The sequence below is a fragment of the Musca autumnalis genome, unplaced genomic scaffold (assembly GCF_047663935.1).
Source record: "Musca autumnalis isolate F117 unplaced genomic scaffold, ASM4766393v1 scaffold_3, whole genome shotgun sequence".
Taxonomy (NCBI): Eukaryota; Metazoa; Arthropoda; class Insecta; order Diptera; family Muscidae; genus Musca; species Musca autumnalis.
This window is the reverse complement of record NW_027411866.1, coordinates 30,235,431-30,249,994: the sequence shown is the minus strand read 5'-3', so window position 1 is coordinate 30,249,994 and position 14,564 is coordinate 30,235,431. Positions and strand designations below refer to the sequence as shown.

The following is a 14,564-nucleotide window of genomic DNA, read 5'->3' as shown; positions in this document are numbered from 1 at the left end:
GAACAAGTCTTTCAAAATGTCTTCTATAGACAATTAAGGTTAGTTAATGGTTTTCAATGGAAAGAAGACGTTCATAATGCCTTCTATAGTATGAAGAATTTCCTATAGGAAGAGAGAATTATCCTATAGGAAGAGAGCCTTCTAAAGACCTTCTGTCTACGGTGGTATTTTTTTTTTTCATTTTAAAACGCATATAAAACTAATGTTCTAGAAGTTCAGGATTCTCACAAGTCTTTAATAGTATTTAATATGTAAACTTAATACTTAAGCCCCTAACTTACATTTGTGTCTATCTCTTCCTTTTAAGTTTGTTATGTCCGCCTTGCGAATTAGTGGGATCGAAATGTAAAAAGAACACGTTTGGATGACTACAGTTCATTACGATTTATTGGGGTACGAATTATCTCGATATTGGCCATACTGTTAGATTGACCAATAGGCCTTCACAAATATTTAAATAAAATTCTATATTCTACAGGTAATACGATTGCATTGTGATGACAGAGGCACGGTAATAAGTCCTCATCTGTGTCAGGTTAAAGTCAATAAGAACCATTGCTTGATATTTTACACCTCGACAAGAGTGCGTATAATTATTGACAACACGCATACGCACCCCATATACGCACCTCTTCTTTGGAGATACAAAAAATATTTTTAACATCCAAACGGCATTTTGTTAAACTTTTTCAGAAATCAATTTTTGTAAAGATCGTCACTTGGCTTTTATTATCCCAGAAATAAGAGTGCGTATAATTACTGACAATACGAATACGCACCCTGTATATGAGCTTTTTCTTTGGTTATTGGCTTGATGGAGCTACAAAGTAATATTCTTAAAGTTTTTCAAAAATATTCTTTAATATAAACTTTTATTGACTTCATAGACCTTAATTAACATATCCAAACTTTCTGATACTCCTTCAAAATTATACTCTAGAATATTAATAATTCGAGGTATCTGCACAGGTAATACAATGTAATTAAGATGACTTAAGCACGGTAATAAGTCCTTAACATTGCCAAGTTATAGTCAATAAGGGCCGTTGCTTGGTATTTGTTCTACACCTCGTATAATTATTGACAAGACGCATACGCCCCATTTTTTTTTGCTGCAACAGTTTGTCCGATCTCAATGGACGCATTGCGCGTCTTCTTGCCGTTTACCGCCAGACCCACTTTAGCAGATTCTCCTTCGACCTTCATAAAGGTATCGGTAACTTCTTTTACTGATCTCCCATGATGTCTATATCATCAGCATAAGCAAGTAACATGTGGCTATTGGTGTAGATTGCTCCAATTCTTGTGACGTTTGCCTCTCGTATAACCTTTTCTAGCAGGATGTTAAAAAGATCACACGAGAGGCTGTCTCCTTGCCTGAAACCTCTTTTGGTACGAAACTCTACGGAGAGGTTCTTTCCTATTTTAACTGAAGATCTTTTGTCAGTTAGAGTCATTTTACAAAGCCGAATGAGCTTTGCGGGGATACCAAATTCAGACATTGCTTGGAATACCTTTGAACGTAGCGGGCTGTCGACGGCTGCTTTATAATCGAAAAAAAAGGTGGTAGGTGTCGATCAGCATCTCTTGGGTCTTCTCGAGGATTTGCGCAGGGTAAATATCTAGTCAATGATGGACTTGCCAGGTCTAAAGCTGCATTGGTATGGTCCAATTATTTCGTTGACCATGAGCTTTAGTCGTTCGCACAATATCCCTGACACTATCTTATAGGCAATAGGGAGAAGACTTATGCCCCTATAGTTGGAGCATAAAGTCTTATCTCCTTTCTTATGGACGGGACACAGGATGCTCAGGTTCCAATCGTCGGGTACGCGTTCATCCTGCCAGATGGAGCTAGCTAGCTGATGCATCCACCTTATCAGCGTGTGGCCTCCGGTTTTAAACAGCTCGGCTGGTAGGCCATCAGATCCTGCTGCCTTATTATTCTTAGGCCGATTTATTGCTGTCTTTACCTCATCTTGGCCGGGTGGTGTACATTCAATACCATCTTCTGGGATTGGATCTGTGGTATCTGCGTCGACTTCTCTACTATTGGATACCAACAGTTGGGAAAAATTCTCTTTCCAAATCCATAGCACACTATCTGTATCAGTAACCAAATTACAATTCTGGTCTCTACATGAGGATGTGCCAGTGCCAAAGCCATCAGTTTGATGTTTCACTCTTTGGTAGAATTTTCGGACTTCATTCTGTCTCCTGTACATCTCGATTTGTTCACACTCCCGCTTTTCCATCTCTCTCTTTTTCCTGCGGAAAAGACGTTTCTCCTCCCTCCTTTTCTGCCGATGCCTCTCTTGTGCGCTACGCGTTGCTACTGATTGTAAAGTAGCTCTATATGCCGAATTTTTCTCTTCGATAACAGCACGACACTCCTGGTCATACCATGGATTCCTTGGTGGAGGTCTCTGGTATCCAAGTACTGATTTTGCGGCTGTTTGCATGGAGTGGGCAATGTTTTGCCATTGTCCTGATATGTTATCGGGACGAGGAGTGCTTTGATTAAGCAGTTGGGCCAGTTGCGTGGAATATGCTGTGGCTATCTGTTGTGATTGCAGCTTACCGATGTCCAACTTCCGTGTTGTGTCTGTTCGCACTTTGTTTGCTACGTTTAATCTGATACGCACCTTTGCTGCAACAAGGTAGTGGTCCGAGTCTATGTTTGCACCTCAGAACGATCGTACATCCAACACGCTTGATGCATGTCTTCCATCTATCACAACGTCATCAATTTGATTTCTTGTTCATTGGCTTTTAATCGAATTGCAGCGAGTCTTTCATTCACTGGGGTGAAGCTGGAAACCAGATATTTTAACCACCGACCAACTACAAATCCGCAACCAAACTCATGCTTTGTGTCATGGCAGCTTTAATAAAGTGCGTCACCTTTAGGTGTTGTTGTGACGCCTTTCCCGTTCCATCGTATGGCAGTAATGTCGGTCTTGTACTTTTCAAGTACATCTGCCAATGCGTAAACTGCACCTTCCCTATAAAGAGTGCGAACATTCCAGGTGCAGATTCCCAGATCATGGTCCTTAAAACGTTTGCTGGTTTCGTCAACTTTAGAGGGGTTTGTTTTTCTTTTCTTTCGTTTTTTCATAGTAGGCTGCTTTTTCTAGGGGAGGGTTACTAACCCGACGCCCAAACCAAATTTTTTAACGTTCTTATTAGTGTCCACTTGAGGTGAAAGAGGGACCAAGATAAATCCTGGGCTTTGCCATGTTAAAGCCGGTCAGGGCCGTTCCTTGGTATCTTCCATCCCCTACGTCACCCAGAGTCATGGAGCTACAAAATAATATTCTTAAAGACTTTCAGTCTTTCAAAAATCAATTAATAAGAAATAAATTTAATAAAAATATAAATTATTTTAAATCAATAAAAAATAAAATTAATAAAAACAAATAAATTATTTAAATTAATAAAAAATTATATAAAATGTAAATAAATAAAATAAAAAACAAATTTGATACTTCTTATAGTCCATCGTTTGGTAAATCCTTGAAGTATGCTTAATATAAAACGCATTGATACCACATTTAGCCTAAGGGTATGCTTAAGATTAATGTCAACCCAAAATGTATACTAAATTTTTTCTTATATTTAACCTTAAAACGATACTTATAGGAAATACCCAATAATTTTGATTGGCATTTTAGGCAAAATATATTCTATTGCCAATTTTTGTGTCCTTTTTTAAATAAATTGCCCCTTAAAATAGACTTCTTTTTTTAAATTGTTTTCAGTTTCATTCCATTTTGCTGTTTTTGTTGATGTATTAGACCGTTTGATTGCGAATTCAAATACTTTGTTGCTAGTTTTGTGCAATCTTTACAAACATTTCGCAATTTCCCTAATCCCTGAATGAAAAAAGAGAAACCAAAAGGCAGGGCAAAAAAAAAGAAGCCCAAAATTGCTTTTCTAACCACATAAAACATTCATGATTCCCGCCTGCCAACAAGCTTACAAACTAATAAAATACACGTGACAATTGCCACGACTAAACGAGAAACAGAGAGCACAAACGAATGGCCCTACATTCATCCGGCTTAGATATATGACCTTTTTTGCCTCAAGTTGTTTTATTGCGTATTCTTCTTTGACTTTTCTTTTCATTTCCAATGTCTTGGCTGGGCATTTCTTGGCAAGATGATGGCGCGCACAACGTCTTTGGGTATTGGTTGGTCGGGTCGTCAAGATTACAATGTGAACGAGGGATAATGACAATGATGACATTTTAAATATTTGCTTTTTTTCTTAAACACCCATAAATATATAAGTTGGGATTATTTCTTATAGTATATGTTTAGTTCTATTATTTTTTATATTTTATTTTATGAGATTATTTTCATATATGGCTGATTCTGTTATAGTTTTCATTTTTTTCTGCTGCCTTGTGTGACGAAAATCATTGCAAATAGTGACCAACAAGAACAACAACAATGATATCTATCATTGCCGTGTGCCTTCATGCCTTGCATCAAACCATCTCATCCATTCGACCATTTTACCCAACCCATACACCATTCATATCTACTACCTTCCTCTATCAATTTATCAATCTTCTTCTATGAGTAGTGAGTGCATTTTCATGCTGGGCGAGGCCAGATGAGACCAGAAATGTTTTCAGTTTTTTGTTGTCGTTCGGTGTTTTTTTTATGCCTTGTAAATGAAAATGAAAATAATTCAAATAAATGAATGTTAAATGCAAACATGTGTCTGAGGTAATTGAATCTAAACCGAAGCAGTGCGCAAATAGGTTTTATTTTTCACAAGTACTGCTTGCCTGCCTGCAATTGCTGCTGCTGTGGCTGATTGTAATCGTGTTTTTTCCTTTTTCAGTTGTTGGGAAAAAATTAGATTTTTATTATACTTTTTTATCAACAACAAAAAAAAAAAACTTAAATGGATTTTAAACAAACAGATACCACCACTAAAATTAGTTTAATTTAATTTGAACAGCTCTAGAAATAAATTGCGTTTTATTAAAATGTTATAGCATATTTTTAGGTGGACTGTATTTAAAGAAAAATAGGTATAATTTGCAAAAAATTCTCAGCAGCCAAGGACATTTAGAAAAAAATTGGTCCTCAGCTTCGGAGGGTGTTTTTTTCTGTAGAAAAAAAAATTGGACCTCAGCTTCTGAGGATTATTTTTTTCTATAGAAAAAAATTTGGTCCTCAGCTTCTGAGGGCTTTTTTCTATAGTAAAAAAATTTGGTACTCAGCTTCTGAGGATTTTTTCTATAGAAAAAAATTTGGTCCTCAGCTTCTGAGGATTTTTTTTTTTCTATAGAAAAAAATTTGGTCCTCAGATTCTGAGGATTTTTTCTATAGAAAAAATTGTGGTACTCAGCTTCTGAGGATTTTTTTCTATAACAAAATTGGTCCTCAGCTTCTGAGGATTTTTTTCTATAGAAAAAAATTTGGTCCTCAGCTTCTGAGGGCTTTTTTTCTATTAAAAAAAATTTGGTCCTCAGCTTCTGAGGATTTTTTCTATAGAAAAAATTTCTCCTCAGCTTCTCAGGATTTTTTTCTATAGAAAAAAATTTCTATAAAAAATTGGTCCTCAGCTTCTGAGGATTATTTTTTTTTCTATAGAAAAAAATTTGGTCCTCAGCTTCTCCTTTTTTTCTATAGAAAAAAATTTGGTCCTCAGCTTCTGAGGATTATTTTTTTCTATAGAAAAAAATTTGGTCCTCAGCTTCTGAGGATTATTTTTTTCTATAGAAAAAAATTTGGTCCTCAGCTTCTGAGGGTGTTTTTTTTTCTATAGAAAAAAATTGGACCTCAGCTTCTTAGGATTTTTTCTATAGTAAAAATTGGTCCTCAGATTTTGAGGATTTTTTTCTATAGAAAAAATTGGTCCTGAGCTCCTGAGGATTTTTTGTAGAAAAAATTGGTCATCAGCTTCTAAGGATTTTTTCTACAGAAAAATTTATCCTCAGCTTCCGAGGATTTTTTCTATAGAACAAAATGTGGTCCTCTGCTTCTGAGGATTTTTTTCTATAGAAAAAACTTGGTCCTCAGATTCTGAGGATTTTTTCTATAGAAAAAACTTGGTCCTCAGATTCTGAGGATTTTTTTCTATAGAAAAATTTGGTCCATAGATTCTGAGGATTTTTTCTATAGAAAAATTGGTCCTCAGATTCTGAGGATTTTTTCTATAGAAAAAAATTTGGTCGTCAGCATCTGAGGATTTTTTTCTATAGAAAAAAATTTGGTCCTCATCTTCTGAGGGCTTTTTTTCTATAGAAAAAATTTTGGTCCTCAGCTTCTTAGGGTTTTTTTTCTATAGAAAAAATGTTGGTCCTCAGCTTCTGAGGATTTTTTTCTATAGAAAAAAATTGGTCCCCAGCTTCTGAGGATTTTTTCTATAGAAAAAAATTGGTCCCCAGCTTCTGAGGATTTTTTTCTATAGAAAAAAATTGGTCCTCAGCTTCTTAGGGTTTTTTTTTCTATAGAAAAAATGTTGGTCCTCAGCTTCTGAGGATTATTTTTTTCTATAGAAAAAAATTTGGTCGTCAGCTTCTGAGGATTATTTTTTTTCTATAGAAAAAAATTTGGTCCTCAGCTTCGGAGGATTTTTTTCCTATAGAAAAAAATTTAGTCCTCAGCTTCTGAGGATTTTTTTTTCTATAGAAAAAAATGGTCGTCAGATTTTGAGGATTTTTTTTCTATAGAAAAAAATTTGATCCTCAACTTTTGAGGATTGTTTTCTACAGAAAAAAATTTGGCCCTCTGCTTCTTAGGATTTTTTTTCTATAGAACATAGGATTTTTTCTATAGAAAAAAATTGGTCCTCAGATACTGAGGAGATTTTTCTATAGAAAAAAATTGGTCCTCAGCTTCGGAGGATTTTTTTCTATAGAAAAATTGGTCATCTGCTTATGAGAATTTTTTCTATAGAAAAAAATTTGGTCCTCTGCTGCGGAGGATTTTTTTCTATAGATAAAAATTCGGTCCTCAGCTTCTGAGGAGTTTTTTCTATAGAAAAAATGGTCCTCAGATTCTGAGGATTTTATTCTATAGAAAAAATTGGTCCTCAGATTCTGAAGATTTTTTCCTATGGGAAAAATTGGTCCTCAGCTTCTGAGGATTTTTTTAAAGAAAAAAATTGGTCCTCAGTTCTGAGGATTTTTTCTGTAGAAAAAAATTGGTTCGCAGATTCTGTGGAGTTTTTTCTATAACAAAATTGGTCCTCAGCTTCTGAGGATTTTTTTCTATAGAAAAAATTGGTTCTCAGCTTCTGAGGATTTTTTCTATAGAAAAAAAAATTGGTCCTCAGCTTCTGTGGAATTTTTTCTATATCCTTTTCTTTGTCTATATATTCCATATCATTCTCCTATTGCCTCTTTATTTTCACCTGCTGTCTCTGATAAAATTTCCCTAACAGTCCATATTGTTGTCCGTAACAAAGGAAAATGTTTCAACAACAAACAAATATAAAAATTGCGGGTTTCCTCTTTGATATTCATTTATTTGCATTTTCTATTGTTTTATCCAAACCTGCTCCTCTTATAGTTTTACCCCAGAACCCCAATTTTCAAAGTATCTAAATTTTTTTCACAATACCTAACAAAAGTGTTGACAATTTTTATGCCAGCGTGAGGAGGATAACAGACAACCACACCAAAATGGAGCAAATAGCAGCAATGTTCAAGTGCTACGGTCGGAACATGTTTCTTCTTTCCGATTTTTTTGTTTCTATTTGATTGCCATAAAATAGATCTATATGTCTGTCCATGCACACAAAAAAGATGTTGTCTGTGAAATATTGCCCACACATCGAAATAGAAAGAGATGGGGAAAAGCTTTAAAAATTTTTTTGCTCTTCGTCTTCTGTGTGTAAGGCTTTTCCTCAAAATAAAATTCATTTTATTCGAATTATTTTTTTGTCGACTATGACGCCATGACGTCAGAACCTTGAATTGAGGCCAACCGCCGCGCCATCGACGCAATGTGAAATGATTAATAATAATTTTAGTGTATCACCACCAGTCACTAAGACAAAAAAAAAAATCAACAAGAAAATGGCAAACGTTTCTAAAATAAAAACAAAAATATTTTTAAAAATAAAAATTCAAATTATATATTGATTTTTGGTAATGAATATTGAATATGTTCGGGGGAATGGGTCCATAAAATTGAACTTAATGGAAAAATATTTTATATCCATTGATTTTTAATAGACTTTCCGGGAAATATGATGATTGGTTCGTTTTGTTTTCTATTCTGGTCTTATTGTTCTTGGCTAAATATGTTTGGCATTGGAAAGAATACGGAAAAACAAACGGAAATAACCAATGAAAAATTCCAAACCAATTATGATGAATAATGAATGTGAAAGTAAGCAAACTGCAAGTAGACACACCAACTAGATTGTCGGCGGTCAGACAAATTTAGGGACAGACAAATGATGGAAACTAAAAATGGACAAACAACAATTTCAGAGCCTTCCTTACAAATTGGCTTAACTTTTCATGGTTATGTTGTACAATAATTTTTAAAATTTGTTTTGAAAAATGTTCACATTTTTTGTAATACAAGCCTTAAATGCTTTTAAAGGAGTCTATTTAAACCATAATAAGAAGCTGAGAACATCATCTATAAAAAAACCCCAGAAGGACAAATTTTTTTCTTTAGAAAAAAACCTTCGAGAGCTGATGACCATTTTTTTTCTATAGAAAAAAAGCCCTCAGAAGCTGAAAACAATATTTTCTATATAAGAAAATCCCTTAGAGTTAGTCCTCAGAACCTAAGGACCAAATTGTTTTTATAGAAAAAAAGCTTAAGAAGCTGAGGACCAAATTTTTTTTATAGAAAAAAGCCTCAGAAGCTGAGGACCAAATTTTGTTCTATGGAAAAGAGCCCTCAGAAGCTGAGGACCAATTTTTTTCTATGGAAAAAGCCCTCAGAAGCTGAGGACCAAATTTTTTTCTATAGAAAAAAGCCCTCAGAAGCTGAGGACCAATTTTTTTTCTATGGAAAAAAGCTCTCAGAAGTTGAGGACCATATACTTTATATAAAAAAGCCCTCGGAAGCTAAGGACCAAATTTTTTTCTATAGAAAAAAATCCTCAGAAGCTGAGGACCAAATTATTTTCTATAGAAAAAAAGCTTAAGAAGCTGAGAACCAAATATTTTTTATAGAAAAAAAGCCTCAGAAGCTGAGGACCAAATTTTGTTCTATGGAAAAGAGCCCTCAGTAGCTGAGGACCAATTTTTTTCTATGGAAAAAAGCTCTCAGAAGTTGAGGACCATATACTTTATATAAAAAAGCCATCGGAAGCTAAGGACCAAATTTTTTTCTATAGAAAAAAATCCTCAGAAGCTGAGGACCAAATTATTTTCTATAGAAAAAAAGCTTAAGAAGCTGAGAACCAAATATTTTTTATAGAAAAAAAGCCTCAGAAGCTGAGGACCAAATTTTGTTCTATGGAAAAGAGCCCTCAGTAGCTGAGGACCAATTTTTTTCTATGGAAAAAAGCTCTCAGAAGTTGAGGACCATATACTTTATATAAAAAAGCCCTCGGAAGCTAAGGACCAAATTTTTTTCTATAGAAAAAAATCCTCAGAAGCTGAGGACCAAATTATTTTCTATAGAAAAAAAGCTTAAGAAGCTGAGAACCAAATATTTTTTATAGAAAAAAAAGCCTCAGAAGCTGAGGACCAAATTTTGTTCTATGGAAAAGAGCCCTCAGTAGCTGAGGACCAATTTTTTTCTATGGAAAAAAGCTCTCAGAAGTTGAGGACCATATACTTTATATAAAAAAGCCCTCGGAAGCTAAGGACCAAATTTTTTTCTATAGAAAAAAATCCTCAGAAGCTGAGGACCAAATTATTTTCTATAGAAAAAAAGCTTAAGAAGCTGAGGACCAAATATTTTTTATAGAAAAAAAGCCTCAGAAGCTGAGGACCAAATATTTTTCTATAGAAAAAAATCCTCAAAAGCTGAGGACCACATTTTTTATAGAAAAAAAAGCTTAAGAAGCTGAGGACCAAATATTTTTTATAGAAAAAAAGCCTCAGAAGCTGAGGACCAAATTTTGTTCTATGGAAAAAAGCCCTCAGAAGCTGAGGACCAATTTTTTTCTATGGAAAAAAGCTCTCAGAAGTTGAGGACCATATACTTTATATAAAAAAGCCCTCGGAAGCTAAGGACCAAATTTTTTTCTATAGAAAAAAATCCTCAGAAGCTGAGGACCAAATTATTTTCTATAGAAAAAAAGCTTAAGAAGCTGAGGACCAAATATTTTTTATAGAAAAAAAGCCTCAGAAGCTGAGGACCAAATTTTGTTCAATGGAAAAGAGCCCTCAGAAGCTGAGGACCAATTTTTTTTTCTATGGAAAAAGCCCTCAGAAGCTGAGGACCAAATTTTGTTCTATGGAAAAAAGCCCTCAGAAGCTGAGGACCAATTTTTTTTCTATGGAAAAAAGCTCTCAGAAGTTGAGGACCATATACTTTATATAAAAAAGCCCTCGGAAGCTAAGGACCAAATTATTTTCTATAGAAAAAATGCTTAAGAAGCTGAGGACCAAATATTTTTTATAGAAAAAAAGCCTCAGAAGCTGAGGACCAAATTTTGTTCTATGGAAAAGAGCCCTCAGAAGCTAAGGACCAAATTTTTTTCTATAGAAAAAAATCCTCAGAAGCTGAGGACCAAATTATTTTCTATAGAAAAAAAGCTTAAGAAGCTGAGAACCAAATATTTTTTATAGAAAAAAAGCCTCAGAAGCTGAGGACCAAATTTTGTTCTATGGAAAAGAGCCCTCAGTAGCTGAGGACCAATTTTTTTCTATGGAAAAAAGCTCTCAGAAGTTGAGGACCATATACTTTATATAAAAAAGCCCTCGGAAGCTAAGGACCAAATTTTTTTCTATAGAAAAAAATCCTCAGAAGCTGAGGACCAAATTATTTTCTATAGAAAAAAAGCTTAAGAAGCTGAGAACCAAATATTTTTTATAGAAAAAAAGCCTCAGAAGCTGAGGACCAAATTTTGTTCTATGGAAAAGAGCCCTCAGTAGCTGAGGACCAATTTTTTTCTATGGAAAAAAGCTCTCAGAAGTTGAGGACCATATACTTTATATAAAAATGCCCTCGGAAGCTAAGGACCAAATTTTTTTCTATAGAAAAAAATCCTCAGAAGCTGAGGACCAAATTATTTTCTATAGAAAAAAAGCTTAAGAAGCTGAGGACCAAATATTTTTTATAGAAAAAAAGCCTCAGAAGCTGAGGACCAAATATTTTTCTATAGAAAAAAAATCCTCAAAAGCTGAGGACCACATTTTTTATAGAAAAAAAAGCTTAAGAAGCTGAGGACCAAATATTTTTTATAGAAAAAAAGCCTCAGAAGCTGAGGACCAAATTTTGTTCTATGGAAAAAAGCCCTCAGAAGCTGAGGACCAATTTTTTTCTATGGAAAAAAGCTCTCAGAAGTTGAGGACCATATACTTTATATAAAAAAGCCCTCGGAAGCTAAGGACCAAATTTTTTTCTATAGAAAAAAATCCTCAGAAGCTGAGGACCAAATTATTTTCTATAGAAAAAAAGCTTAAGAAGCTGAGGACCAAATATTTTTTATAGAAAAAAAGCCTCAGAAGCTGAGGACCAAATTCTGTTCAATGGAAAAGAGCCCTCAGAAGCTGAGGACCAATTTTTTTTCTATGGAAAAAGCCCTCAGAAGCTGAGGACCAAATTTTGTTCTATGGAAAAAAGCCCTCAGAAGCTGAGGACCAATTTTTTTTCTATGGAAAAAAGCTCTCAGAAGTTGAGGACCATATACTTTATATAAAAAAGCCCTCGGAAGCTAAGGACCAAATTATTTTCTATAGAAAAAATGCTTAAGAAGCTGAGGACCAAATATTTTTTATAGAAAAAAAGCCTCAGAAGCTGAGGACCAAATTTTGTTCTATGGAAAAGAGCCCTCAGAAGCTGAGGACCAATTTTTTTCTATGGAAAAAAAGCTCTCAGAAGTTGAGGACCATATACTTTATATAAAAAAGCCCTCGGAAGCTAAGGACCAAATTTTTTTCTATAGAAAAAAATCCTCAGAAGCTGAGGACCAAATTATTTTCTATAGAAAAAAAGCTTAAGAAGCTGAGGACCAAATATTTTTTATAGAAAAAAAGCCTCAGAAGCTGAGGACCAAATATTTTTCTATAGAAAAAAAATCCTCAAAAGCTGAGGACCAAATTTTGTTTATAGAAAAAAAGCTTAAGAATCTGAGGACCAAATATTTTTTATAGAAAAAAAGCCTCAGAAGCTGAGGACCAAATTTTGTTCTATGGAAAAGAGCCCTCAGAAGCTGAGGACCAATTTTTTTTCTATGGAAAAAGCCCTCAGAAGCTGAGGACCAAATTTTGTTCTATGGAAAAAAGCCCTCAGAAGCTGAGGACCAAATTTTTTTCTATGGAAAAAAGCTCTCAGAATTTGAGGACCATATATTTTATATAAAAAAGCCCTCGGAAGCTAAGGACCAAATTTTTTTCTATAGAAAAAAATCCTCAGAAGCTGAGGACCAAATTATTTTCTATAGAAAAAAATCCCGGAAGTTGAGGACCAAATATTTTTCTATAGAAAAAAAATCCTCAAAAGCTGAGGACCAAATGTTTTTCTATAGAAAAAAATCCTCAGAAGCTGAGGACCAAATTTTGTATATAGAAAAAAAAAATCCTAAGAAGCTTAGAACCAAATTTTTTTCTGTAGAAAAAATCCTTAGAAGCTGATGACCAAATGTTTTTTCTATAGAAAAAAATCATCAGAAGCTTAGGGCCAAATTTTTTTCTATAGATAAAATCCTCAGAAGCTGAGGACCAAATTTGTTTCTATAGAAAAAAATCCTTCAAATGTTTTTCTATAGAAAAAATCTTCAGAAGCTGAGGACCAATTTTTTTTCTATAGAAAGAATCCTCAGAAGCTGTGGACCAAATTTTGTATATAGAAAAAAAATCCTCAGAAGCTTAGGACCAAATTTTTTTCTATAGAAAAAATCCTTAGAATCTGATGACCAAATGTTTTTCTATAGAAAAAATCCTAAGAAGCTTAGGACCAAATGTTTTTTCTATAGAAAAAATCCTCAGAAGCTGAGGACCAAATTTTGTATATAGAAGATATCCTCAGAAGCTGTGGACCAAATTTTTTTTTTATAGAAAAAATCCTCAGAAGCTGTGGACCAAATTTTGTATATAGAAAAAAAAAATCCTCAGAAGCTGATGACCAAATGTTTTTCTATAGAAAAAAATCCTCAGAAGCTGTGGACCAAATTTTTTATATAGAAAAAAATCCTCAGAAGCTTAGGACCAATTTTTTTTCTATAGAAAAAAAAAATCCTCAGACGAAGCTGAGGACCAAATTTTTTCCTAAAGCAAAAATCCTCAGACGAATTTTTTTCTATAGAAAAAAGCTCTCAGAAGCTGGGGACCAAATTTTTTCTATAGAAAAAATCCTCGGACGAAGCTAAGGACTAATTTTTTTTTCTATGGAAAAAATCCTCAGAAGCTAAGGACTAAATTTTTTCTATAAAAAAAAATCCTCAGAAGCTTAGGACCAAATTTTTTTTTAAAAAAAAAAAAATCCAGACAAAGCCGAGGACTAATTTTTTTGCTATAAAAAAATTCTCGGACGTAGCTGAGGAACAAATTTTTTTCTATAAAAAAATCCTCGGACGAAGCTAAGGACTACATTTTTTTCCATAGAAAAAAGTCCTCAGAAGATTAGGACCAAATTTTTTTCTATAGAAAAAAATCCCCAGTTGAGACCAAATTTTATTCTATAAAAAAATTTTCAGAAGCTGAGGGCCAAATTTTTTTTATTAGAAAAACTTCTCAGATGCTGGTGAGGATAATTTTTTTATAGAAAAAATCTTTAGAATTTAGAATAGAAAAATCTTCGGAATCTGAGGACCAAATTGTACCTATTCTATAGAAAAACACCTTACAAATGTTGTTGTCAATAGAAAAGAATTTTTAGAAGCTATGGAGCACACATCCTGAACATCAATTATATCATATATCTCTCCTTGTACCTAAAATCCAATCTATTTTGTATGTCTTGTGGCTAGATTCCATCCTTCAATCCTTCTAATTTTTCTTTTATTTTTTTTTTCATCTACTTTTAGTGCGCAGTTGTCGTACCGGTAAATCTGTACAAATGTCCGAATCAGAAGTACGAGGTTTATGTTTAAAATCCCGTGAAATATTCCTACAGCAACCGATACTATTAGAACTAGAGGCTCCATTGATCATATGTGGTGATATTCATGGTCAATATACAGATTTATTGCGTCTATTCGAATATGGAGGATTCCCGCCAGCAGCTAATTACTTGTTCTTGGGTGACTATGTGGACAGAGGCAAGCAATCGTTGGAAACCATATGCCTGCTGTTGGCCTATAAAATTAAATATCCAGAGAATTTCTTTTTATTGCGTGGCAATCACGAATGTGCCAGTATTAATCGTATTTATGGTAAGTAGGAATTCAAGCTCCTTACTCCTGGAGATTTTCACGAAAAAAAATATATTTATTTTAATACTTACTTAATTTCTTCT

At 33.9% G+C, this 14,564-nt stretch overlaps 1 protein-coding gene across 6 annotated transcripts in view; it reads left to right on the top strand.

Annotated features, from left to right (window-relative positions):
* The window catches only part of flw (protein phosphatase 1 catalytic subunit flapwing), a 180,905-nt gene that overhangs the window by 154,480 nt on the left and 11,861 nt on the right, over positions 1 to 14,564 (top strand). For all 6 annotated transcript variants that reach the window (XM_073978708.1, XM_073978705.1, XM_073978707.1 and 3 more), the window contains one exon: positions 14,134 to 14,481. In XM_073978708.1, coding sequence (XP_073834809.1) covers positions 14,134 to 14,481 — 348 coding nt within the window. The remainder of the gene's footprint in view (positions 1 to 14,133; positions 14,482 to 14,564) is intronic.